This window comes from Stegostoma tigrinum, chromosome 29, assembly GCF_030684315.1.
Source record: "Stegostoma tigrinum isolate sSteTig4 chromosome 29, sSteTig4.hap1, whole genome shotgun sequence".
Taxonomy (NCBI): Eukaryota; Metazoa; Chordata; class Chondrichthyes; order Orectolobiformes; family Stegostomatidae; genus Stegostoma; species Stegostoma tigrinum.
Window position 1 is genome coordinate 39,247,121 of NC_081382.1, and position 26,819 is coordinate 39,273,939.

The 26,819-nt window shown below is 38.2% G+C and overlaps 1 protein-coding gene across 4 annotated transcripts in view; it reads right to left on the reverse strand.

The window, feature by feature from the left end:
- Nucleotides 1-254: 254 nt before the first annotated feature.
- Nucleotides 255-26,819, reverse strand: part of usp20 (ubiquitin specific peptidase 20) — a 50,924-nt gene continuing 24,359 nt past the window's right edge. For 3 of the 4 annotated variants that reach the window (XM_048558722.2, XM_048558723.2, XM_059638403.1), the window contains 14 exons: nt 25,744-25,856; nt 24,221-24,393; nt 23,162-23,256; nt 22,346-22,379; nt 21,629-21,674; nt 18,183-18,363; nt 16,975-17,101; nt 14,575-14,744; nt 14,222-14,303; nt 13,243-13,351; nt 10,988-11,090; nt 10,011-10,079; nt 9,578-9,765; nt 255-7,667 (listed from right to left, as the gene is read on the reverse strand). In XM_048558722.2, coding sequence (XP_048414679.1) covers nt 9,608-9,765; nt 10,011-10,079; nt 10,988-11,090; nt 13,243-13,351; nt 14,222-14,303; nt 14,575-14,744; nt 16,975-17,101; nt 18,183-18,363; nt 21,629-21,674; nt 22,346-22,379; nt 23,162-23,256; nt 24,221-24,393; nt 25,744-25,856 — 1,460 coding nt within the window. In that variant the 3' untranslated portion in view covers nt 255-7,667; nt 9,578-9,607. Of the gene's footprint in view, nt 7,668-9,577; nt 9,766-10,010; nt 10,080-10,987; nt 11,091-13,242; nt 13,352-14,221; nt 14,304-14,574; nt 14,745-16,974; nt 17,102-18,182; nt 18,364-21,628; nt 21,675-22,345; nt 22,380-23,161; nt 23,257-24,220; nt 24,394-25,743; nt 25,857-26,819 lie in introns of those variants that run through there. The other variant, XM_059638402.1, reaches the window with a different exon arrangement.

Here is a 26,819-nt window from a genome sequence, read left to right on the forward strand (position 1 = left end):
GATGGATAAGAAAGATTTAGAGGGATATGGGTCAGTTGGGACTTAGTCAGACTGGGATGTCTGGTCAATGTGGACCGAAGGGTCTGTTTCCATGTTGTATGTCTCTGCTGCCAAGTAGAATGATTAATAATAATTTTTTTGAGAGAGGCTTGGAAGGCTCACCCGCTTTTGACAAACTAAAGCAGAAAACAAAATCAAAACCAACACTTCATTGGAGTTTTCTTTAATGAAAGAATGTTTATTTGGATAAAAAAAATTGCCTGCTGTACTCATTTTAGTTCTTGAGCAGGACACCCGAACATGTCCAAGATCTATTTACACGTCAATCAAACGTAAATCTAATAGAAATTCGTGCTGGTTGATTCCTTATGGCCAACAGGTCAGCAGACACTTGCAAGGATGACATCCTTAAGCACTGATTTGGTGCCCGACTGAGCTGTTGAAAGGTCAAATCACTGAAACCACTTTGACAAACAGCTTTAGATAGTTTAACATTCATGTTTCTTAACACACAACATATTTAAAAAGTGCCTAATAAGCTCCCCCTTTTATTTCACTTTAGTGTTGTAATCGAGGGCTCATAAACCAATAAATAAATCATCTTGTCCAAACATTCAGATACTGGGATCAAACAGATCCTCAACATGAAAAATAAAAAAAGACCATAGGATCATAACATGCCCAAAATTTCTCTTGGCCAGGAGTGAAGATACAAAAGCATTAGACCTGTACGTCCTGTTTATCAGGTCATTTTTTTTGTAATTAACAAAGCTGAACCATTTTCATGTGTTAAAGTGACAAGGTTGTGAACAATAAAGAATATCCATTTATGATTTGTTTCTTCTGCCTAGAAATTTAAACGAGTTATCAGAAACAACACACAGATCACAGGACAATCATAAAATTATGCACAGGATTTCCCTTTTCCCCAAAATCAGCAAGTTATTTTTTTAAGCCCCAACTCTATACAGAGGTTCAATTTTCTCCCTTAGTCATGGAGGTCTCCTCAATAGCACTGGAGCATGGTAGGTTGGTCTAAAGCGAACGTGTGCCACACTACGATGATTGACCAGTTGATTCCATAGTTGACAATCATGCCTTTTGACAATTTTATGCCCAAACTTTGATGCCTCAGTTCAAATGACAAGTTGGCTCAAGATGCTGACTTCTAAATTTGGTCTATCTTTGAATCAAGTGAAATGTCAAAACACAAAGTAGGCTAGCCTACTCACACGAAGGAACATTTCCAGTTTTGTAGAAATCTAAGTGCAAACTCTGAACAAGCCACTTCTCACTGGAATTTCTTAAATAGGGCAAGGAAACTCAAGACAGAACACTTGTCGTTAAAAGCAAAAACTGCAGATGCTGGAAATCTGAAATAAACCAGGAAGTGCTGGAGAAATTCAGACAGGTCTGGCAGCATCTGGGAAGAGAACTGACTTTCCAACGAAGTGTCATATGGGACTCCGCATTAAGACCCTTCCTGTCGCCATAGATGCTGCCAGACCCGCTGAGTTTCTCCAGAGCTGTTTTTAATTTATTTTTGTTATTAAGCAATGGAAGCACATCATAACTGCTCCAAACCGGCATGTACAGACAAGGTTATGTGCCAATACAGTGAGATCTTCTGTATGAACTCATTGAGAAAATCCTGCTGCCTTTGTGGAGGAGTTGAACATGAGTGAAGCTCTAAACTGGATTAGAAAAGCAAACTGCTCCACATTGCAAACTTCTGATGGATTCCACGGTGCTGTAAGTTCTCCAATTGGTCCAAGAGGACTTTTTTGCTACAGTCAAAACACACTGATGCAGGCATATATTGCACCAATTGGACTTCCAAAGCGAGAATCAGGATTTCAGCAACTGAGGCAACCAGTGTATTGCTATAAATATATAGTTAAACTATTCAGAAATAAAGTTGTTTGATGATTATGAAATTTAGGACAGTTTATACAATTATGAACGGGACATGCATGCACAGTAATCTTTGCCATGTAATGATGGACTAATCTTTTTCTCATCGCAGAAAACTCTTCTGCTTTTAGTAGTTACTAAATAGTGTCAAATCAGTCTTTTGTGAAATCTATATTTGCTACATGAAAACTAGCCCCTTAGCCATTTCAAGATATGCACAGTGCAAGAAAATGATGATTAGTCATACAAAATAGTTTATTTTCTAAAGAAAATTGGTTTCTAGCTATGTAAATGGTGATTCTTAAAGTGGAAATGACAAGCTTTTAACAAAGACAGACGTGGGACTTTTTAAACTTTGTGTCAAAAGGAATGGATGGAAAAATGGAGAGAAACTAATCATTTCACCGACATGTATCTAAATAATGTCAGAAGTCATAACACCAGGTCATAGTCTGACAGGTTTATTTGAAATCATGAGCTGGAAGTGCAGCTGTTTCGACAGGTGACGTTCACCTGAAGGAGGAGCGCTCTGAGAGCTTGAAATTTCAATTAAACCTGTTGGGCTATAACCAGGTATTGCATGACTTCTGACTTTGTCCACACCATATCATGGCTAAATAAAGTTGCTCTGTATGGTTTACATGAATGTTTGTGAATATTGAAAACATCTGTAAATGAACAATAAACAGACTTTGAAAAAAGAACACAAACCATACATTCTTAAAATCAATTTTGCTAAAATGTGTCATAATGGCAATTGTTCAGACTGTACAATTAAATGAAGTAATTAATAAAGCTATTCATGCCATTTATTTCACTTTATTTATGCACTTAACAGCTCCGCATTACTTATGAAGCAATAATGAACCCCATCACGTTAAGTGTACAATTGAGAGAATAATTTAAATTTGTAATTTGCAGCTGCTACACAAGATAAAAGATTACAGCAGATTAATCCCACCTTTACAAATTGTGTCAAGGCAACACATTATAACACTGAATCAGCAGTTCAGCCAGTGCAAGAGATTCACATTCCATTTTATAATTAGAGTAGCAAAATTGAATCAATTTGAAACCTTAGCGACAGGGCAGTGTTTTATACAGACCTTTGGGCATTTTCCCTCGGTAACAGGTTCGGTAAAAATTAGTCATACACTTTGATTAAATTTCAAAACTCAGAAGGGAACTATATAAAAGCAAAAAGTCTATTAAAGGAAGTATCCTGTCAGATAGAGATTCGTGAAGTAGGGGATCAATACAAACAATTCTTAATTTTCCGCAAGATGGGAAAAATCTAGCTACTTCGGTTGCATTATTCCGTGGACAAAGTAGACCTTTAATCTAGGAATATTCTTCATTTCTCAAGGTGAGTGACCATGCCATTAACGGCAAACATTTCTGAAAACACTCTGCAATATAACCCAACAATATGGCAATATGTCACTAACTATCTAAAATAAGACTGATCACTTCCCATCCACTAGAAAGAATGGATCCACTACTCCTTGTCCTGATAAGGTATATAACATATTGGGGATTTGGAGCATAGGAAAGGGAGGTTTCTGTCCAATCATTCAAATCACTGTCACTCAGACTATGTCTGATCTATGCCTCAGCTCCACTTGCCCAGCTGTGTCCCATCTACCTCATCTTTACCCAATGAAAAACTACTGATCTCAGTCATGAACAAAAAAAATCACCAACCTAACATGTGCATCTGGGAATTCCTGATTTTCTTTAACCTGTGTGGAAACATATCACTCCAGAATGACTTAGCTGTAATTTTAAAGCTAGTATCACCTAGTTCTGGTTTCCAGGTGAAGATTTCCTATACTTACAACACTGAATCTCTTTAAATACATCAACTAGATTTGCATATTGAATGCTTTCAATCTGGGCAACTGGACAACCAATATTTTTGGTAGTACTTTTTAAAGAACAAAAATTCTGGAGAGTATTTAGTTACAAAAATAATTCACACAATATTTTTCATACAAATATTCTTAAACGTATCTGCAATAAAAACAAGACTTTGCACAAAGGAACTCAATAGTAGGAAATTATTCCTTAGGAACTGCACCAAAATATATATAAATCTGGCTGTAGACCAAGGTAAAATACACCAGCCTGAAAGTATATGACACACCTGTTCAAATTCATGGACAGCAAGTATATTACAGCTGTGAATATTGTGCAGCTTTCTTAGAACCACAGAAATATTAACACAGGAGGCAGCAAAACAACCCATTGTTGATATGGAGGCCATTCTGCAGGGGACCACTCTTCAGCATATATTATCAGAAAAGTAGAAAAGACCATTTTAAAAGTCAACACAGCTGTTATGCATCAATACCTTTCCTTCCTTGTTCTATACCAAACGGCCACACAGGTGGAGGTCAGGGGGAAAAAAATTCAATTTTCAACCCTGTACCTCTTAAGATGGCTTGATTTAAAGTCTCAGTATTCTCTTTTCTGTGTAAGAATCTTGTGTTTTACAAACTTCTACCGTTATAACATTTGACCAGTCTTGCACATTCATATGTCTTTTATGGTACCTACAGCTTAAAAATGCCCACAACTGCCGTAACTCAATTTTGGAAAATTTTCACTGCTATTGATTAATCTAAATCTCAATAAAAAATGTCCATTGTGAGTAATGCCAGGGAACGTCTACTATTGGTAACCAAGAGAGCCAAATTTTAGTAGATTTGCAATTTTTTCAACCTCTCTGGGGTACCACAACCCTACCCCAGAACTTTAAAAAAAAGTGTTCTTTATTTTCATTAAAAGCGAATACTTAATATCTCATACATGCATAATATGTACATGCGCATGAGTGACAGAAAACAAAATTACACTCCAATACTGGGGTACTACTCTAATCTTTCAAATCGTGGAATTAAATTTTCAATCATCTCCATGAGGCAGTTGAAAAATATTTCACTCAATTTTTAAATAGACTTCCAAAAGCAAATATCTTTAAAATGTTATTTCAAGGGAAACTACAAGATCATACATCCCTCTGTGGAGTGAAGAGAGGTAGAAGGAGGTGGGGTGGGGCGGTTGAAAAAAGAGAGATGGTAACTCATGAACAATAATTTGAAAATCAAACTAGTTTCTACAATAATTGGTTTCTCCAGGTTGAAATGCAGAGGCTAGCTTACAACCTGGTGGGTGGGTCAGTGGTGGGGCAAGGCAAAGGTCACTGGAGGTGGCTAAGCAGCTCATCATTTATTTATTATTGTTTTTAATCTGAAGTTCAATATCCCTTTAGCATTCTCTTCCTCTGCAGATTCAGACAGGCTGACAAGCCTTTGCGCGAACACTTACATTCCACATCCAGCAACGCCACCACCCAATCCCCTCCCATTCTCTTCTTTGCCCCTCTCTACAAACGGAGGATGTTTTGCCACATGTTCCATTCTGAGCATGCAGAAAGTGGTGAACAATCTCTAACATAGACATTCATACAGCAGAACAAGGCTAATATCAACCAAAATTTCACTGAACCCAAACTGGCAAAGTGCAACTACAAAATCCCCAACTATTCAAATAAGCTACTGAAACTATTTTAACAGATTGCTAATACAAACATTTGACTAGAGATTTTGTGCTCTTCAATTACATAACTGAACTGTATTTCATTGCATGCTCATGACCAGGGACCTCACTTTTCTCAGGAAAAAAGTGGCAGGAAGCTGGACAGATCTGGGTCTGCTGACAGAACAAGTCCAAAGCCTGATATATCATGGCAAACGTAGAACTAGCAGTAGTTGACATTGCAGAATGCAATGTTCAATTCTTGACCTGGGTGTGGGCACTTAAGGTTCTTTTACCAACACTAAGGTGAGGCAGAAGTTTTTAATACAAGACCGGGATGAACTGAATAGCATCTGTTCAATATTTCCGGACAGACAGATCTCTGATCAGATTAAGCCATGTTAGGTAAAACACCAAATTCAAAAGCATCTAAGCAAAGGTCAAGATTTCCAACTGAGGTGGAAGAACGTTAATGTTCTATTGTTACTAAGGACTCATCCAGGAAAAAAAAAGTATATTTTCCCCGTAATTCAGCATTGGAATTTCAAATTTTGATGAGTTAATGGAGGAACTGGTGCAACATGAGGTTTCAGTCCATGTAGGAAACAATTGTTTAAATGCTCTCAAATTCAGAACTATTGCTGTAACGCTCATAACTTCTAGAATTTAGAAAACCAGTTTGAAAATTGGAAGTTGTTTAAAGTGAATCATCTAAAGTAATACAGCAAGGCAGGAACTTAATGCATAAATCAGCTAAGCAAATGAATTAAGGAGGTGACTACAAAACTCAAGATGTGTTTAAATGAGTTAATTTGTCAAAGGAATAAGTGATTCAAACTCTCGAGTTGCTTCGCTTTTCAATAATACCAGCCTGACCTTCTCCCTCAACTCTATCTTCTTGCCCTGTCACCTCAAGTGGTACAAAATTTCAAGGATTCACAATCCTGAGTAAAGAAATTTCACATCTCAGTTCTACATTGTCATCTTTGGAATTCTCTACCAGAGAGTGAGCTGTAGATGCTTAGTTGTTGAACATGGTCAAGGCAGAGTTTGATAGATTTCAATACCAAAGCAGTAAGGGATTTGGGACAGCATAGGAAGATGGCATTTGGGGTCTTCCACCATTATCATATTGATCTTGCTGTTCTTTATATTTTTATTCTGAGATAGAAATCTTAAATTTTTTCTACATGGGATGTGGATGGCTACCGTTTTGTATTCATTTAACTCTCCAACTCCCCCTCCTCAATCAAATTGTGTCCTTGAGTTGAATGCTTACACCAAAACATGTGTTTGTAGGGAATTAATCAGAGGTGTAGCTCAGTGGCCCCCCGCAACTCCTCCATCAGGTAAAATTTTAAGATGCATATTGAGGATTTTTCCTCCAATGCAGAAACTTTGGCACATAATTAAGAATGCATATTGGTAATGCCAGTGACACAGCAAATTATAATGGTGAGTACCCCCTTTGGGAACTCCTGCTCTTTACCAAGTCATCTGGTCATCCCTTTTAAAACATTTAAAAAAAAATAAAAATTCAGAACAAGCTAACCTGCCTAAAAGCTCAAATTCCATTTATAAATCAAATTGGGAAATGATGCGTAGGATGGGAGAGCCATAATGAGCTTGGGAATAACAAAACAAAAATATTTACACATGTTGAGATCAAACACCGGCTGCATAGATTACATTGGAAAACTAGCAACAATTGCATCAGCATTGAACAGTGTAATTCGGTGACATTGCCAAACTGCTACTAGAACCACTGGGAGAAATTCTCTCCCTAAAGAAACCATCTTGTGAAGACTTCATTTAACCCTTGGGCTTAAGACCATACCAGCTATGTTGCATGTGCATCATCACGATATTGCAGGCCCAAATCGCTACTGTAATTAAGATACACAAATGACAGACCTCTTGGCAGAACAAGATGTGTGTTTTATACATACACACAGGACAAACAGAAGTGTAGGCTCTACTTAAAGAAAATACAGTCAAGACTTATCCAAGTACAGCATTACTGTATCCAGAGCGCTCTCGACACTATGCATGGTATTATGCAATGCACTTCTTTTTCTAGCCGTACATTTAGTCAGAAAGAAATAAAATAGCTTTAAAAAGGATTTCTACAGTTAAATTACAAAGTGCTCACATAGATTCATCACAGGTGCAAACGGTGCTGTGCTCATTATCCTTGACCTCAGGATCATAGCCTGTAAAACAAAGATGTTCATGCTTAATTGGTTTCATTGCTGATGTTGATTAAACAACTACATCAGCAATTCTGTGCTGATCACTTTAATTTCATATTATAATCAGTTGTATTTTCACAACAAACTTCTTGTCACAGGGAGTGCTTGGAATTGGAACTTCCTACCACAATGATTAGGAAGGTCAAGTACGTAACAAGAATGATTATAAAAGGGTACCTAAATACTTACAAAGTAGGAAGGGATAGGATACATATCTGGATTAGACAGTAACTGACAATTCGAAGACAGAAGGTACAAACGTCTGCATAGCAATATCATGCTTCCATGACCTAGCAGACCCAAAATACTATCATCCACCCGAGATAAAACTGTTTCACTTTTCACAAGTACTGTCCAATTAGCTAAGGCTTTTCTGCTTTGATCTCAAACTTAGACAAAATCATATAGAGGAGACTCATACAAAGTATCAACAGTGGCAGAAACCCAGTGGGGAAAAGTTGGTGGCATATGGCCATGTCACTGGACAAGTAATCCAGAGCTCCAAGCTAATGACCGTGACAAGAGCTCCAATTCCACTAGCTGCTGTAGGGGTGAAGTGAAATAAGATCTGGAATGGAAAGACAGCATCAGTTGCAGTGGCCAGGAATCTTGGAACTACCAAGATTTAAAAAAGCCTAATGTCATTTACTGAAGAAAGTTTGTCCTCCTTACATGGTCCGGTCTAAGTGACGTCCTGGTGGTCGATTCCTCGTTGGCCTTTGAATTGGCCTAGCAAGCTGCACAGTTCAAAGACAATTAAGGATAAGCAACAAATGCTGGCCTTGCCAGCAAGACCCTCATTCGATGAAGAGATAAATAATGGCCAGTTTCAGAGCTGCAAATTCTAAGTAAATACTCCACTGTCTAGCCAAAGGTGTACAAACAGTCAGTATAGAGGCTTTTGTTAATATGGCTATTACTGTGGAGGGGTGCATGAAAAAAAATTCTCATTCTTATTTTCTCAGCTTAATGCGTTTTTAGAGAAGCATGCCAATTCTACAGATCAGAGACGTAAGGCACTGGCACGTCAACATGACATTTCCCAAGCCTGGAATTGTTGGGCTCCAGTCTAACACTAGTGGATGACCCAATAGAGAATTTGTTGGCAAGCGTGGCCGCAAGTGTTTCTGGCACACAATGTCGGATCCGTCAGAGTTAGCATGAATTCAATATTAACATGGAGCAAGTCATCAAGGACCATTTTCCTGACCTCTAAACTTCATTAAACCACTGCATTCCTGGCTGGCCTCAATTTTTCATTATCTTGCATTCCCTTACCGAAACACTAGTGTCCAGAGCTTAATTCGCACTAAGTCCTGTATTTGTTGATGGCTTCAATGTTAAAATGCACATCCTCCTTTTCAAAACCCTTCAAAGCATCTACTTTCCCTATAAAGATTCCCCCGGTATTTGCATTTCAGATCTCTATACCTCCACAATTCTGGCTTCTAGGGCATTCTTGATTTTAATCATTCCACTGAGTGGAATGATTGAGGCCTCAAAATATCCAGTCTCAAGCTCTGGTATCCACCAAGTAAATCCATTTTCTCCACCTTTACTTTGCTCCTTAATATCTAATCCCTTTGCCCAAGCTCAAGATATCTGCTTACTGGTGTGCTGAGTTTTGTTTCATTAGAGTCTTCCGAAGCAACTTAGGACTTTTCACTACATTAAAGGCACTATGAAAATGCAAACTGTTAGTGACGTCGTGTGTTCCTGGGAATAAAAGTCTTCTGAACTTTTGTACAATGGTTGCATCTAAGCAGAGAACGCAGGAATAGCAACACACAATTTAGCACCTCAAACCTCTTCCTTTATTCAGTTTGATCTGTACCTTGAATCCATTCAGAGTTTTGCTTTTCAAAAAGTACCTTTCAACCATTTTTTTGGCAGATCAATGGTCACACGGCTCGGGTTTCCGCTTCTATTTTCCGTTCTCCTTGTGGACTGTCCAAGTCAGCCTGAACCACACTCTGTCGCATGGCAATTTCTGGTCCCCCGCCATAAATAGTGAGCAGATAATTCCACGTTTCCTCTGATATCTGACCATAATCTGCACCTAGTGACAGAACCAAAGAAAACAAAGACGTGCGAGCATTTAGCAGGAGAACTTTGTTCAACACCACAGTTTCATATCTATCACCAGTTCTGGTTTCCAGTACCATGTACATGATTACATCTGTTCTAAAATGCATTTGAGAGATAAGAAACTTATACCTGTTATCTCAACATCCTGCTTTGGAACATTTTAAAACAGTTGTTACTCTCTAACTATATAGAATTCAGAACTACACAGATCCATACCTTGTTTAAGTTGAACATGGCCACCCTTATTGATTGCAATTTTGTTGTTGTCTATTGGACCTGGAGGCTCTAGAAGAAGCAAAAATTATACTCATTCAGGGGAGATTTTTGTAGCAGTTTTCAGACAAATACATTTCAATTTTTCTCACTTCCACAAGAATATGCTGTGAAAGTAATGAGAACAAGTCCAGTCAGAAAAGGACATTCAGACCATCAGGTCCACTGAAACCAGAATTCACATGTATCTATATTATTGTGGAGTCCATCCCTCCCATCCATTAATCCATCTCTTCAGGATACCCTAAACATTCCTTTGTTCCAATAAAGAAGGCAATCTTACAACATTTTTATCGTGATCGTAACTAATTCAACATTTATTGATACAGAATTATGTCTACTGTTGAGACATCATGAGACTACACGACTGACTATTATCATAATTTGTCAACATTATCATTGTTATGTCAAGACCACCAGGATGGCAAGAGACAAAAAAAACATAACTTCTGACTTTAGTACTGAATGGAGTGCTGACAGTAAACACCATTTTACATCTCTACATTTCCAGTAACTGCAAGTATTAATATCTACATAACATCAGCAAGATTGTTTACTGGAATGCAATGAAACCAGTCAATGGTCAATATGCTTCAAATTCAAAGAATCATCCAAGCACAGTATTTACGATAATAACAAGCCAAGACTTATTACTAGCAGGAAATTTCTTTCGGACTTGAGGATTTTACCTCTGGCCTGTTGCCAACAAGTTAAGTTGTCAGCAAAAAAGAGGTCCATTAAAATACAACTTTTCTGGACCCCAAAATTCATGCTATAAATTGAACGTTCACAGCATTTAACATTGTTTTTTCTCTGGAAATTTAAGACTGAACTTCAAACTCAATAGTTACATACCACTGGGGTTCAGAGGAAAAGCTATTCTATTTCTAAAGAAATATGTGCCACCTATTGTTTCTTACCATTATCCTTGCCTTTAACGAAACCTTCCCACTCTCTGAACCACTGCATGCTTATGCAGTAAATGACACTGGGAGACTCCTCAGCCTGGAATGCTTTGTTTAGCTAAAAGAAAAATAATGAGTAGGGAGGTTACAAAGATTTTTTTTACTGCCCACAGTGTGGTTTTTTTTGAGGATATTTTGTTTATATAAGCTAGTGGAACCAAGTATTTGTTTATAATAAGCTAGTGGAACCAAGTATTTTAATACTGGTAAAACTGAGATATCTTTGTTCAATTATTCTCTTCTGAAGATATCTCACACTGTTCTCCAGCCCAAGAATACAAGCAACTTCAAAAATGTTCAATCAATACGGCTTTCAATCCAGCTGCTGATGGAGAATCAAATCCTATGTGTTCCATCTGCCAAATTTGGGGGCGGGGCAGGGCGGGGGTGGTGGTGTCAGGATGCTGGGGAGACAGGGGGCTGGTTATTTACAGTCTCCATTATACCTTAGAGATCAGTTGATAAGATAAAACCAAACATGAAGTACCTATGGGTTAAAAACCTGCTCTCCAGGTTTCCATAACCTTGTATGGTGACCTCGCCTATGTCCCTCAGATGACCTTTTAAAAGGAACTTTTAAAAGCCTTTTTAAAAAAAAATCATAACTAGTTGGTATACTTTCCTCAACTGAATCCTGCATTTCAGTTGCTTAACTGCCTCATCAATAAACTACAAACTGAGGAATTAACTCATCAATAAAGTACATACTGAGGAACTAACCACTTAAATCCATATTCTAGAATTCGGTGGAGTCTGAGGAAGAGTAGTAGAGTGGGCTTAATTGGTAAACCCTTTCAGAAAGTGTGTGTGCAGGCACATCAGCTAAATGCTACATTGTTCATACTTCAAACTTATGTTCTTTTGTTGGTTAAATTCCCTACTCTGCTGCTTTAACATGATAAATTCAGTCTCACTAATTTCAAGGGCCGTGAGTATGAGCAAGGAACATTACGGCCCCAGTGAAGGAAATTAGAAAGGTGGAAGGAAAGCAAGTAAAGATAGTACACCTTCATTCCGCTAGGGATCAATTATACAGAGCCACAACGATGAAATCTTGGCTGAGTACACATTTATCTTCAGGTTTGCAAGATAAACGTGCTACCAAACGGACAGCAATAACCACTCTTGTTGGATCATCTGGGCTTTGGTGTGGATTTCATGATTCCCTCTTTATTGATTTGAATCTGTTCTCCATTCATATAAGTTGCACGTTCTGGAAACCTACCCAAGACCAGGACACAATGTTTCAGCATTGGATAATGTTGGCTGCATTCCATGAAATGACACCCACAGCTTATGGCTAACTGGACAAAGGTTAAAAACCATTAATTTTCTCAGTTCTACCACAATTCAGTTGAGACTTGGAAGCCAGAGTTTGGTGGCTAATCCACCCTGCATGGCTCTGAAAAAGATCTTTAAGGCAGAACACAGAACTCTCAATCATTTTTTCAGTAAACATGAATAGCATGCTCCTTATTAACAGTCAGCTTGAAAGCGCTATTACAAAAAAACTTACTGTTAAGTGGTGTACTCTAAAATGTACTTCCTTTACTTAACTCAATCCACATACTAATGCTTAAAGTTTTATCAAATCTATTAGTTTGTTGGCGCAGCAATTTCAAAGTCAGGGATGTTAAAATTCCATTGAATTTAATTGCAATCTCTCAATCCCAACCGGGCCACTGGCAGAGATTTTTGCATGGTTGGGAAGGAAAAAAAAATCATCAGCAAAAGTAACTCAGATGATGCCCCAGACCCACAGCAAGAGTGCACTGTTAGAAGGGTGAATGCAGATTGCATGCTTTGACATGATACACTGAGACAGTGTACGGTATCAGAACAGTTATTATACAAGACTAGAAAGTACTGGCAACTTCCCATTCATTGTCACTGGGTAAAAAGCCTGGAACTCCCTCCCTAATAGCAATGAGGTGTACCAGTGTCAGATTAACTGAGAGTGTTCAAGTCAGCTGGCCAACATCTTCAAGGGCAATTAGGGATGCAAAACAAAAGCTAGGTCTTGCCAGTGAAACCCACAACCATGGAAGAATAAAAAAAACTGGTATCTCAGTCCAGGAATTTTACTATAGTAACAGACCAAGCTACTTAAATACTTAGTAAAAAATTATGTAGCAATTCTACGATAAACAATTATGAAATTCAGTTAAGATCTAACTTTCCCCTTTTAGGATGATGCGCTGTGGTCTGACCTTTATAAAAGTGTCAACTTCCATTTTCCTCCTTTTAGCAATTGCCTCAATTTCTACTTGGCAAATGGAACAGATGTATAAATGGTTCACAGCAGGGCCACCTCCAAACCTGCCACAATCACAAGACAAGAATATTGAAAAACACAACATTGCCAACATTGTTCGGTGATTGCAAATGTTGCCAAAAACTTATTGAGCCGGTTCCTTTAGTTTCTTGGGCAGGGCAAAAATCACAATTTGCCAATCTTTCTGCTAATCCCTCAAACCCATCTTTGCAAAATAAGTAAAAACCAAAAGAAGTGCAAACACAATAAAGCAGAAATTGCTGGAAGCTCTGGCAGCATCTGTGAAAAGAAATCAGTAAACATTTCAGGTCCAGTGACCCTCCCTCAGGTCTTTTCTGTTAGTCAATGCATTTCTATTCTTAGAAATTTTGTTTTGAATTCCACACTGGGAAGCATCAATCCCTACCTACCCTATCAATATATTTTTACTATTTTAAACACTTCAGGCCATAATCAACTTCCAGTTCTCCAGCTCCACGCAATACAATCAAAGTTCATCTAGTCTCTCATAATGGCAGAGTCACAATATCCAAGAGATCAGCTTAGTAAATGGTCACTGGACTTTAAGGCCAAAATATTCAGCTCGAGGGAGGATGCCCAAAATATACAATACTCCAATGGAGAGGATAATGTCTGACAACTAGACCATGAAAACAATTGATTTATAATGCTTCTGTTTGTGGGGTGGATGGCTTCTGTTCAAGCTCCCCCAGAAGCAACACAACTGAGAACAAAGGTGGTAACTTTCTGACAACAAATGACATGTATTCAATCTGGATCTGACCAAGTAATAAAATTGCCTTTGCAATTAAAAATTAAATATCATCAGCATATCTGATTTAAAAAACACATGACTTAAGAAAAAAGCATTTCAAAAACTGTCCACTTCTACTTTCAGGAATCTTTATGCTTACCTGTTGTACAAATATTCCCAAACATTTTGAGGCAGAATCACCACCAGATCATCAATGTAGTGATACTTGTTCGGTGGAATGCCTGTTAAAAAATAAAAGTTACTGCTTTCCTATTTATCACCACCTTGTAAACAAAAAACAAAATAATTCAGGAGTAAACCACAAAGTGGAAACTCTGCAAGGGCTCAATATAACTCTGCAACTTTCCAACGCTCACGAGCACACACAAATACTTCTAATTTAAGAACATCTGATTTTTATTCATAAGGATGCCTTCTTTCCCTTTATATCCAGGATTGAGAAATTCTAAGCTAGTGCAGGTGATAATTCTTTCATTTATCCCACATGCTGACCTCCATGTAAACAGAGGAAGGTGTAGTTGGTGATTGGCCCTGGCTCTGTGAAGGTGTTGAACTTGTTTAGCCACTCCCTGGAGATGTAGAATTGGAGGAGGCTGGGTTCCTTCGCATTGGCCAAAGCTACAACCTTTTGTCTTTCCCGCACTGCCTCTTCACTGCTCTTCCTGCAACATACATTCAGAACAAAAGGTCACTGAGGAAAATAATGCGATACAGGAGCACAGCACAAATTGCAAAATCACAAAAAAGAAGATATTCCACTGCTTCTCAGATAACTCTTGAAATTGGACAATAAAAAAATTCCAAAAGCATTAAGAACACTAAAAGAGTAAAGAGCAGGATAAATCCAGAAATAAATTTTCCCATTACCATTTACCCTGTCAAGCCTAAGAATCTTGCACGTTTTAATGAGGTCTTCGGTATGCTGGCAAGAAATAAGTCATTTCATTTGGCAAATTTGGAACACAAAAGGCTGTTCAGAAAACATCTTCTGAATGGATGCAACTATCTAGTTGCAGAATTAACCTATCAGATTATATAGAGGTACAAGAGGAGGAACCAGGGAAACTTATTCTAGCAGAAATGAATACATGCTTGGTATAGCGAGAACGGAGATTAAAAAAAGGGCACCCCCTCAACTTCTACATTATATACACTCAAACAGCTTTCAGATCCCATATCCTGTCCTAACCATTTCAAAATCTCTTCTTTCAGAAATGGAAAATTTAACAAGCACTTCCTACAATTTCCTTTGAGTCCACAGGCATGAATCTTGTTTCACAACCACTGGAATGATATTTTTGCATTTATTTAATTTATTCATGAAATGTGGGCATCACTGTGTCAGCTACCCACAGTAATGTGACACAGACATCATCATGCAGCATTCACCTTGGATTGAAAAGTGACAAGTTGCATTCAAGCCATACATGTCAGGCAATGGCCATCTCCAATAAAAGACACAACTGCTCTTGTTTCAGCTTGGAAGATAAAGAAAATGTCACCTCGAAACCTTGATAAAATGTCTACCAGGTACTGATCTGCACAGAGCTTTCAACAGTGCGGGTGGCATGAGGAGAAATAATGCTTGAGCTTGCAATGTTTGGTTGCCCACACTTAATTGCTTTTGGGAAAGCGTGTGTTGAGTGGCCTTCTTGAACCACTGCATTTTGTGCAATATAAGTACACCCACAGCACTACAAGGAAGGAGTTCCAGGAATATGACCTAGTGAAGGTGAAAGAATTGTGATATATTGCCAAGTCAGGACAGTGTTTTTATGGAGACTTACAGGCAATGCTCCCTCACAGTCACTCAGAGGTTCTGCATAAGCTGAGTGGCATTGGCTTGCACTTTTAGAAGCCATTGCTATGCACTCAGATGTTCACTCAGCAGAAAAAAATTATCGGGGGAGCTTTGCTTACAGGCGCGAGTGTTTCCATGAGGCTGCTGTCCTTCTACTCCTAGGTGGTAGAAGTTGCTGGCCCCTGGCAAATTGTTCAGATGCGTCCTGTAGACAGTAGCCAGATTCTGGGAAATCTGGAGGGAGTTACTTTCTCAGAATTTCCAACCTCCAACTTGCTCTTGTAGTCACAAGTATTTGTAGTATTTACAAGGCTGGTTCAGTTCAATTTGTGGTCAAATTACATCTAAGGAAACATCTGTTTCGGTTTCGAGGTGACATTTTCTTTATCTTCCAAGCTGAAACAAGAGCAGTTGTGTCTTTTATTGGAGATGGCCATTGCCTGACATGTATGGCTTGAATGCAACTTGTCACTTTTCAATCCAAGGTGAATGCTGCATGATGATGTCTGTGTCACATTACTGTGGGTAGCTGACACAGTGATAAAATGTCTACCAGGTACTGATCTGCACAGAGCTTTCAACAGTGCGGGTGGCATGAGGAGAAATAATGCTTGAGCTTGCAAACCTGAATGATTCAAATCTGGGCAACTTATACTTCACAGCTTGCAACTTATATGTATACTAGTTCGATAAAGTCAAGAAAAATGACAAATTTATTTCCAGCCTATCATAATGTGCCAAAAAGCTTTGAAGCATTTAATAGCATACATACTCATGCACATGAAGTGAGAAACATGGTAGCCAGTGTGCAGAATGAGGTCCCAGAATCAACAATGAAATTAACAAACACATAATTAGTTTTACTGATGTTAGTAGAGGGATAAATATTGGCCAGTGCGGGCTAGGGGGGGGAGAACAGCTGCTGTGCTTCATGAGATGGTCCTGTGATGTTTTATGCTAACTTGAGACGCAGACAGGACTGTCGTTTAAACATTTTGCCCAAAAGACCCCAGACAGTGCAGCATTCATGTGTCAGAATCAGTGGATTCTAAATTGCACATTTTAGCTGTCATTCTTAACGCATTCCTCACCTGTAAAAAAGTACATAAGCCTCAGCATTCTGTACTACTGTCTCATGGACCTCTGTGACATACTGATCATCGAACTCGTACCACTGACCATTAATTACATTCTGGCAATAGGCTATATAATGTCCACCTGTAAAAACATGAATTTAGTACAAGTTTGTATTACCACAAGCAACAGAAACTGAAAACGACCAAGAACAAATTTTTGCTGGAATTTTTATTTGACCTTTTAGAATCTTTAAAGCAGGGGTGTCCAAGCTGTAACCTCCAAGCCCTCTCAACATTACCTGGAAGTCAGGTAATCTAGTTAAATTTGGCTTTTGTCTACTCCTGACAATTCAATGTTATTTTTGGTGACAGGATGCTGCTGAATTAAATGGGAATTTAGTGCATAACAAAATAAAACAAGAAGTTTTGAATTAAGAGGAGTAGACTGTGTTTCTTACTCACTGGTTTATCTTGCTCGAGTTTTGTGGGCCTGGAGGTTTTGAAAGAGTTCTTCGTAAGGCTGCTGCTTCAGATGCTGGATAAATCTTAAATCAGAACACCAAAAATCAGTATATTAATAAACTAATGGGAATGGAAGATGGTCTATGTGCATGTATGGGTCTGTGCCCCCATGAGGTTCAACAGACTCCATTAATGCAGCCATGAAGAAAATAAAGCTTGTACACTCCAGCTTTAAGTATCAATTACTTAGTTTTTCCTACATTTTTCTAACAATTACACTGTTTTAAAAAGAAACTGAAAAAAGATACAGACTCTATGTACAGGTGAAATTCAAATTATTGAATTTCAATTCAAAAATTGCGCAAAATGATTTTTGTTTTATCAAACAAGTCAGATAATTGTAAGTTCTTAAACAGACTGTGACTTCAAACTGGAGTTGACTGTGTTCCTTTGATAGCTTTCCTTCGAGATCATAAGCTACATTCTCAGAATGCACTTTACGCTATTGATTCAACTCAAGCTAGTGTGCGCAATGATTAGCTTTTCACTTTTCACAGAAGCTGAAATGTGGGCTGCCAAATCAGAACTTTACAAATTGGTTCTAAATGTGGGGCACAGATCACAACTGTTTTTCATGACTTTGGGTGATGTTTAAACAAGTCAGTATTGGGATTTTTTTTAAAAATCCCATTCTATGAAGGACAACATTAGACTTGTGAGCCAGCCATAATCTGTCTCAAATGAACTGTAAAGTTACTTACTGCCTGCAGTTCCATGATGACAAATAATAGACAAAAGATCGTAGGCTGTGATTTGAGATGAGCTCTCCTTGGAAAGAAATGGTCGAAGGTCAAGACCTTCCAACGGGAAAGACACGTGGCTATTTACTTTAAAGGAGTACATCACTTCATGGCGAAAGCGTTTCAAGTGAATACAAAGAATCTAGAAACAGAGGGCAAAGATTTAAAGTTAAAAACTAGTTGTCTAAAACCGGACTACAAATCTTGTGTTGACTGCACACTTGCTGACTGCCAACCCTGCTTCCTATCGGCCAGACTTCATTTTTCTGTCAACAGTTCCCATTGTAAATGGCTGTCAATATTTTCCAATCGACTTTGCTAGGCCAACAATCAGAATGTAGTTGCAGCATCTGACCAGCAGATGATACTGCGTGCTGAATTTCCAAAGTCTCCCGATTCGGCTATCATGTATTTAAAAACTGTTACATATATCAGCTGATTTAGGAGAAATTTCCACTATTGAATCATTGGATACGACTTTTTGTGAAGTAACAATTACGCACTTAGGAAATAATTTGATTGAGGCCTTTACCTGCATGCAACAGTAATTGTACAGTTATAGCTCAGTCAGGCAGTGAAGCAAAATACTTGTGCAGTTTTTATAAACTCAAGCTTTCATTTATGGACATAGGCATTAAATACGGTGCATTCTCTATACAACAATCTTAGTTTTACACTCCTATATATAGGAGGCACAAGTGAATTCCCAGTTACGGTTTACAATCTGATTAAAGCTAAAGATCCAAATAATGTATCAATAAGAAAGATGACATTTTGCTGAATCTTTTTATTTTGCACTCATAAGGGCAATTTACAAGAATACTAATTCAACTGGTAAAGCAACACCTAGATCACAAAGGGACAGTGCTGATTCACTGGCAAGCAGGCTTGGCCACAGATACTGACATGGATAACAAGAAATGATGATTGATAGTTAACTGCTAGCCTTTGGCAGGTCGACTCTGATTTCTAAGGGTAATGCCCTAACTAATCATAAAGCAAATGGCTGTTTCCTATTTGGAGCTGAAATAGCTTCAATCCATGTATATGCTCTGTTTGCAAAGTACAGGATTTTGTGTATTAAGGTGAAACTTCCAGTATGCATAAATGTGCCATACTGTTAGTATAATTAGTGTCATAGAACTACAGAGCACAGAAACAAGCCCTTCAGCCCATTACATCTACACCAATCAATAAACACTAAATCATACTAATTCTACTTATCTACACTTGGTTCATGGCCGATATCTTGTCACATTAACAACCCATCCAAATGCTTCTTAAATGTTTATGCCCTTCTGTTTTGGGCATTTTGAGAAATCTGATGAGGGAAGGCTGGGGTCAGGGAGGGAATCTATTACAGTAAACAAAATTATGAGGGGCATGCACAGGATACTTTGCAAGAATCTTTTCCTGTTAGCAGGGCAAAAGGTATAGTATCAAGACTTCTGTTCCTGCACTCTATTCCCTGGCTAATGAAGGCAAGTAACCTGTATGCCTTCTTCATCAACCTGTCTGCCTACTTGCGCTGACATCTCCAGGATCAATGGGCTAATACATGTTGTTCCTCAGTACTCCCTGGAGTTCTACCATTCGTTGTGTATATTCTTGCCTTTTAGACCTCCCGAGATGCATCACCTCAATTAATTGTCTGCACATTCAGAATTATCCAGCAAATATTGTCCGAGCATAGAATCAGATCTAATGTTAGATACAGTGGGCAGCACAAAGCACTGAACAGATCATTTCTTGCTGTATATTGTCCATGGGGACAAAAGGCCCCAGAGGCAGTCATTCTTGTTACTGTAAAAAACTAAGTCTACTTCAGATTACTCTGGGAAGGGAGGTACTTCAACACATCAAGTTTCATGCCTGCTATATAAGTAGCAACACAGGTGCTGTACCAGCAACAGGCTGCTGACATCAAGCCAAAACACCATTCTGCCTATCATACAAATAATTAATTGGTATGTGAATATTATTGCTACGATGCTAGGTGTGTGGGACATCTGTCTCAAGGGATTTTTTTGGTGCAGGGGTGGGATCTCTCCCTGTGGGCTAGGAAGTGCAGGTTCAAGTCCCACTTCCCAGACCATGATGGTCACAGATGTTCAAATAGATTGACTGGATTTAAAAAAACAAGCTTCCATCATTGCAATCCCTATCCTACATAACAGTACAGCCATTACCACCTCATAGACTTATGCAACAAAAGCAAGGACATTTGGTCCATCAAATTCTTTAGAAGTGTTTTCCAATTTGTCCCATTCCCCTGCACTCTCTTTATGGCAGAGTTTATTGCAAATCAACAAATACAATTTCCCAATCTATGTCAGATCACATGGCTCAAAGAATTTTAGGAGGCATTTGTCGTAAGAACAGGAGGTGAGGGCCTTATTAAATCTCAACATTAGATAAGTCAGGACATGTTGCTATTGCAAACCTCCCAGTTCATTTTAAGGGAAGCACTATAGAAACAGCTCACCTATTCACCCCTACTACATAGGAATGGCACAAAGTGGACACACTGTAGGAGTGGAGGTCAACGTGAATGAGGAATGAGAAGATACAAAGTCAACCCAACAGCCTAGCCAAACAGCAGATTCAACTTTTAATCTATTTCAAAGTAAATGAAACTAAATCACAATAATTTTTGGTTCCCACATACTACCATGCAGAGTTTTTTTTTTCCAGACTTATTGAATCTTTCAGACTGTGTGAATCAGTGAGGTACTCCAGAAACCAAAATTAAAATAATCAATCACAGCTGATCAGTAAATTTAACAGTTCAACTGAAAACTGGCTCATGTTGAATATTCAAGGAACAAAATTTATTATTGTTAAATTTGTCAAAATAAAGATTCAATTACAAATACAGAACCTAAGGAAGAAAATCAGCAATAAAAACATTTACAGGGACACAGCAATAGCAAACTATTACTCACAAAGATATAATCATGGTTTGGATATGATACTGCCAAAGCCACATGCAAGACATATTAAAGTACTCAAGAAAATTACCGAAATACCCTCTTCCTGAACTCTGCTTTCTTCTTTTGAAAATTACCAGTATTGTCACGTAGAATTGCAAGAATACCAGTTGGCATACAAAATTCCACTTAATACAATTTAAACTGACCATTAAGTTACTGGTGTACAATAACAAGTCTGATCGATTATATGTCGGTCGCAGTAATAGGAATCCATATAGTAGAACAAAAAAACATAAAAAGGCTTCCTTGAAACCATTTAATGCAGTGTTTATTCTGGTAGCCCACTTGTCTGTTCAAACTGAAATATGAAAACACTTTCGTGCTTTTGGGTTTTATATTTTAGGGTAAGACTATAGTGTAGTAAACATAAATAGTAACTCAAATCTTTGGTAGGTTGAAATGTTTTCCACCTACCTCTGGAAGCTTAAGGACTTTGCAGTATTTGACTCCATTCCTTAACCTTTAAAAAAAAAAGGGAAGAAACATAAGTTTGGTGAACTTAAAACAATATTATCACACACAAACATGGCGTATTCTAATGTAACCCATATTAAAGCATTTACTTCAACCTCCAGGATGAAATCTTACTTTGCACAGAACAGACAAGAAGCAGTTTTTGGGGATGGCAAAAAAAAAACAGGCTGATATAGACAGTTGAATTAAATTTCTGAACAAAAAACAGAAGTTGCTGGAAATGCTCAGCAGGTCTGGCAACATCTATGAAGAAAAAAAAATCAGTTACCATTTCGGGTTCGGTGACCCATCCTTAGAACAGTCCTGTTTTACTTCAGGCTGAGATTATCTGCAGCCTAATGAGCCAAAGGTAACATATAAAGTCCAAAGTAAAAATTGGTCAGCAACATGACCTCATGGTCCAAACTGGATATCCTAAAAACTGGAATGCATTCTCCTCTCCCTCACTCCCCTCAACTTCTGCCGAGATTATATTTACCCGAAAAGCTAATTCTCTGTGTAGAAGCTTCTAAGTACATGTTGCATGCAAGAAAAGTCAAAATTGATTATTGGTTATTTAATCACTTGCTTAAAAAGAACTTCTTGCGCCCGATCAGAATGATTCCTAAGCTTGTGGAAAGACTGCTAGAAGACAGACAAGTATGTATTCTGACTTACTTTTTACATCGCTCACAACTGTACATATTGTCACCTACAAAAAATATTAAAGACAGTTCAAGAGAATGCAATACATTGCTTAAGGCTTTAAAAATTACCTAGTTTCCAATTGCTCATTAATAATGTCTAGAAAGCAAAACAGATGTAAAACATGGGGTTACGGAAGAGAGTAAAAGCAAATTCAACTGAGGTTTTTGTTTTTAAAACTCAGGTAGTTTAAAAAACAAATACTCGCATTTATGTAACAGCGCTCACAATATTCCAAAGTGCTTTATAGCCAATTAAGTTTTTTTTTACGTGTAGTCAATATTGCAACATGGGAGTCATTGCGGCCAATGTGTACACAGCAGGCTCCTGCAAACATCAGTTGGAAGATAATCAGTTTATTTAGAGTAATGCTGCTTGAGAGTTAACAATTGGCCTGGACTGTTCCAATTTGAAACAACATTTCCCAAGGTGCCTGCTTCAATGCAGGCCTCACTGTAAACAGGAAAAGCTCAGAGCTAGCTACCCAGATGATGCACTGTTCATGTTACAGGAAATCACAGTTAAAACAATACTGTGTGAGATGTGGTGTGGGAAAACTGACTATACCCTGACAGATTAAGGCTATGGAATTCACTACTGAGGTTTGGTACCTGAAACAGAAACCAGGGAAAAATGGAATTGGATAGGTGATTGAAGGAAGATGGGGTACGAGAACAGGATGGGTAAATGCCAACATGGACTGGTTGGGCTGAATGGCCTGCCTCCATGTTGTAACTTATGTATTTTTATGAAAATCAAACAGTACAAAATAAATCTCAATGAATTCACCTTTCAGCTCATCCGCAGCAAAAAAGGCAGCTAAGCAGTCTTCTAAAGTCACCACAGGGCCCCAAAACCAGCTTGGGATGCAGGATACAACAAACCTGCAATGAGAATTGTATTAGCACTAGAAAGAGTCAGAATGACTACTTGGTTTTGAGGTAAAGTCAAGAGTTAGGAAACTAGGAGCAAAAGTATAGGCTTTAAGCTAGCAGAAAACTAGCATATAAAAGAATCCTATTACGTCTGTATTTAAAGCATTGATGTGCAAAGATAAAAAAATCAAGTTTCAGTTTAGAACTTAAAAATTTCTCTAAATTTTGTCTAATACTCCTTAATTTCCTAACCCTCGAGACAATTTCATGCACGAGTATTTGAAACTCTTGAACAGAGCTAAAATTTATGCTGCAGGAAATGCAGTCAATTACCTGCAATGCAACAGTACCTCACAAGTTCCGTGAAAGGAGGTCAGAGATGGGAATGTTTCCTGTTAAGTGATTCTATAAATTTGCAGTAGTGCTATTAGGAGGCTGACAGTACAAAGGTTGAACACACTAAATATGATCATAACACAAATATTCAAGAAGTGGAGGAAGAGACAAAACATCCAACCAAACCAACATGCAAGTTATTTAGAGATGAGAATATAAACTGCATGAATGAGGTCAGGATATCCCTCCGCAGCACCTTTCTTTTCTGTGTCCGTAGGAAGAGCTGCTCTCCTGTTCAATGTTTCACCTTCATACCACCACACATTCCCAAAATCAAGAATATGTAATTTGTTTAATAAAATATTTATTTATTGGTGATGTCAATTTAGGGTAAAATAAGCTTGCATCAAAGGAAGACAAGTTTAAACGAATACAGAGCAAAGCAACACCAGTTATACACAAAGTATGATTTAAAAGAAATGCAACAGCTCCTTGGAAAACAATAACGTGGTGAATATGCAAACATTGTACTAACTCAAAATTTAAAACGAGTACTGAAACTCAGTACGTTGCTTGGACGGCTCAAACACTTGCTGTAGTCTGCAATACCTAGCAAGTTTTGCAAATGCTTGTATACCTTCTAATATAGTCCATAATGAACGCAACCCATCCTTGTGTAGTGTAAGCATCACTACAAGTGCCTGTTTTCACTGGTACGTTTTGGTGGATGGACGCATGCAGTTTAGCGAGGTCTTCTTTCCCAGGAATTGGCAATGACAAATCCTGAAATGTTTCCACTGTGGAAGAAATCTGCAACAGGAAAGAGGCAAGAATAGTCACATACAAAACTAGAAATCCAAAATTACTGCTGGCTCTGTGCACTGTGCAATTGATAGTTCGAGCAAATGGATTGCACCTTGAATCAACATTGCACTCAGTGCACCATTCTTCCTCCTACTAACTTTATTCTTAAGTTTCAATTGTATAATTAGTTTCTCATTACCTACCAAAGCCACTGCTTGTATCATTCAGGATACATCAAGATGGGATGTGCAGAATACTTATTTTATTCTTTGATGGGATTTAACTACCCCTAGCAAGACCATGATTCGCCTATCCCCAATTTCTCTTAAACTGAGCGGTTTGTTGCGTCATTTCAGAGGGTTGTTGAGAATCAACCATACTCCCATGAATCTGTCCATACACACAGGCCAGACTAGGCAAGGACAATCAATGGTTAAATAGATGAGTTTTTATATGAAGTACTGATAGTTTTTCTTACCAAGACTAGCCTTCAATTTGTTTTTAAATTAGCATTCCACCAGCTGTCATGGTGGAATTTGAACTCGTCCCAGATCTAGACCTTAGGCTTACTAGTGCAGTGACATCAGCAGTATGCTGTCTCCCCATAAAATTGCCACCATCAGCTGTCCACAAACAGAAGTTACGATCTTCATAAGGAATCATCTTTATTGACACTAATACATGTATTGAGCTACCAATAGTAGTCCAGGTATCAATACTAGACTGAAAATTTGCCTCAGGAGAAGAAGCCATCTAAAACTAAAACAACCCTTTTCTTTTGGGTTATCAACCTTGTCTCAAGGATGGTATTTCCATTTTAGTCGTACGGTCATATGTTCAAATTCTACTCCAGAGTCCTAAGTGCACATAACTCAGGCTGCTACTTCTACTACTTTGGGAGCTTTTAAAATCTTCACCTATGAATTTCAAGGAATTCTATAAGAACATCAATTTTCAGTGTCAGATATTAAGTGGATTAATTAACAATTTGTCATGCTGTCAGACTGAAACAAACAAAAATATTTCATGGAGAATTTAGTTTGCATCCACTACACAAATACAGCAAATTGACACCATGCAACGGTGAGGCATACAGAATATTATTTTCACAAAGCTAATAACAGAGCAGTACACCTTAGGTAGCTACTTTGGATATCCTTGTTTAACCCTGCACCAGACTTCCAACAAAAAAAAAAATCACTGCATTCAACAATTCTGCTTCAAACAACATAATGCTGTCATGAGAATGTTCACCTAGCCATTACGAGAGAATCCATTTGGCATGCATCAGTCACGGAACAAGAAAAAAAAACTTCAGGTTATAATTACTCTCTTAAAAACACAAGTGATACTTACTCTATCACATGTGAGACATTGGACTAAGCTCAAAATTGACCCATCAAAGATATCAGAAATTACACTGCGGTACTTGGCCTGCTTTTTCTTTTTGGTAGATAATAGAAGTTGAGCTGAGTGAACAAAGATAGATAACTGAATTACAATATATGCAGCGTGACCGAAATAAAGTTACATAAAATCAATATAGTTAAAAAACAAGATGGATTGATTAATGGGGTATTTGGAGACATTAATTTGGATGATTTGGATTACCATTATTGAATCCCTGACTACCAACATCCTGGGAGCTGTCACCTACCAGAAACTCAGCTGGACTTGCCACAAACAGAGCGGCTACGAAAGCAGGTCAGAGACTAGGAATGCTGTGGCAAGCAACTTAGCTCCTAACTCCCAAAGACTGTCCATCATCTACTAGACACAAGTCAGGAGTGTGATGGAATACTCCTCACTTGAATATTGGAGCTGCACTCATCAGGCAAGAAGCTTGACACCATCCAGGACAAAGCAGCCCATCTGATTAGCCTTACACATCCACAAAGCATCCACTCTCTTCACCACTGATGCTCAGTAGCAGCAGTCTGTACTATCTGCACATGGACTGCAGAAATTCATTAAAGATCCTGAAACAGAACCTCCCAAATCCAACCACTTCCATTTAGAAGGACATGGCAGCAGATGCATGGTAACACTACCTTCAAGTTCTCCTCAAAGCTACTTACCTTCCTGACGTGGAAATATAATCACCATTCCTTCACTGGCAATGGTTCAAAATCCAGGAATTCCCTCCCAAACAGCTTTGCAGGTCAACAGCAGGTGGGCTGCAGCAGTTCAAGAAGGCAGCTCTCCACCTCCTTCAAAAGCAACTAGGGAAGGGCAATAAATTCTGGACAGCTAGATGCCCACATCCCACAAATGAATTAAAAAGCCCTATAAAATTTAAAACATCTTTTTCAACAGGCAGTCGTACCTTTCCATAATCAAGACCATGTTATATACCAGGTCTCCAAGGGGCAAATATGCTACCATTTCAGCTATTTAAAAAATATTAAGCATACTGTTTAGAAACATTCTTT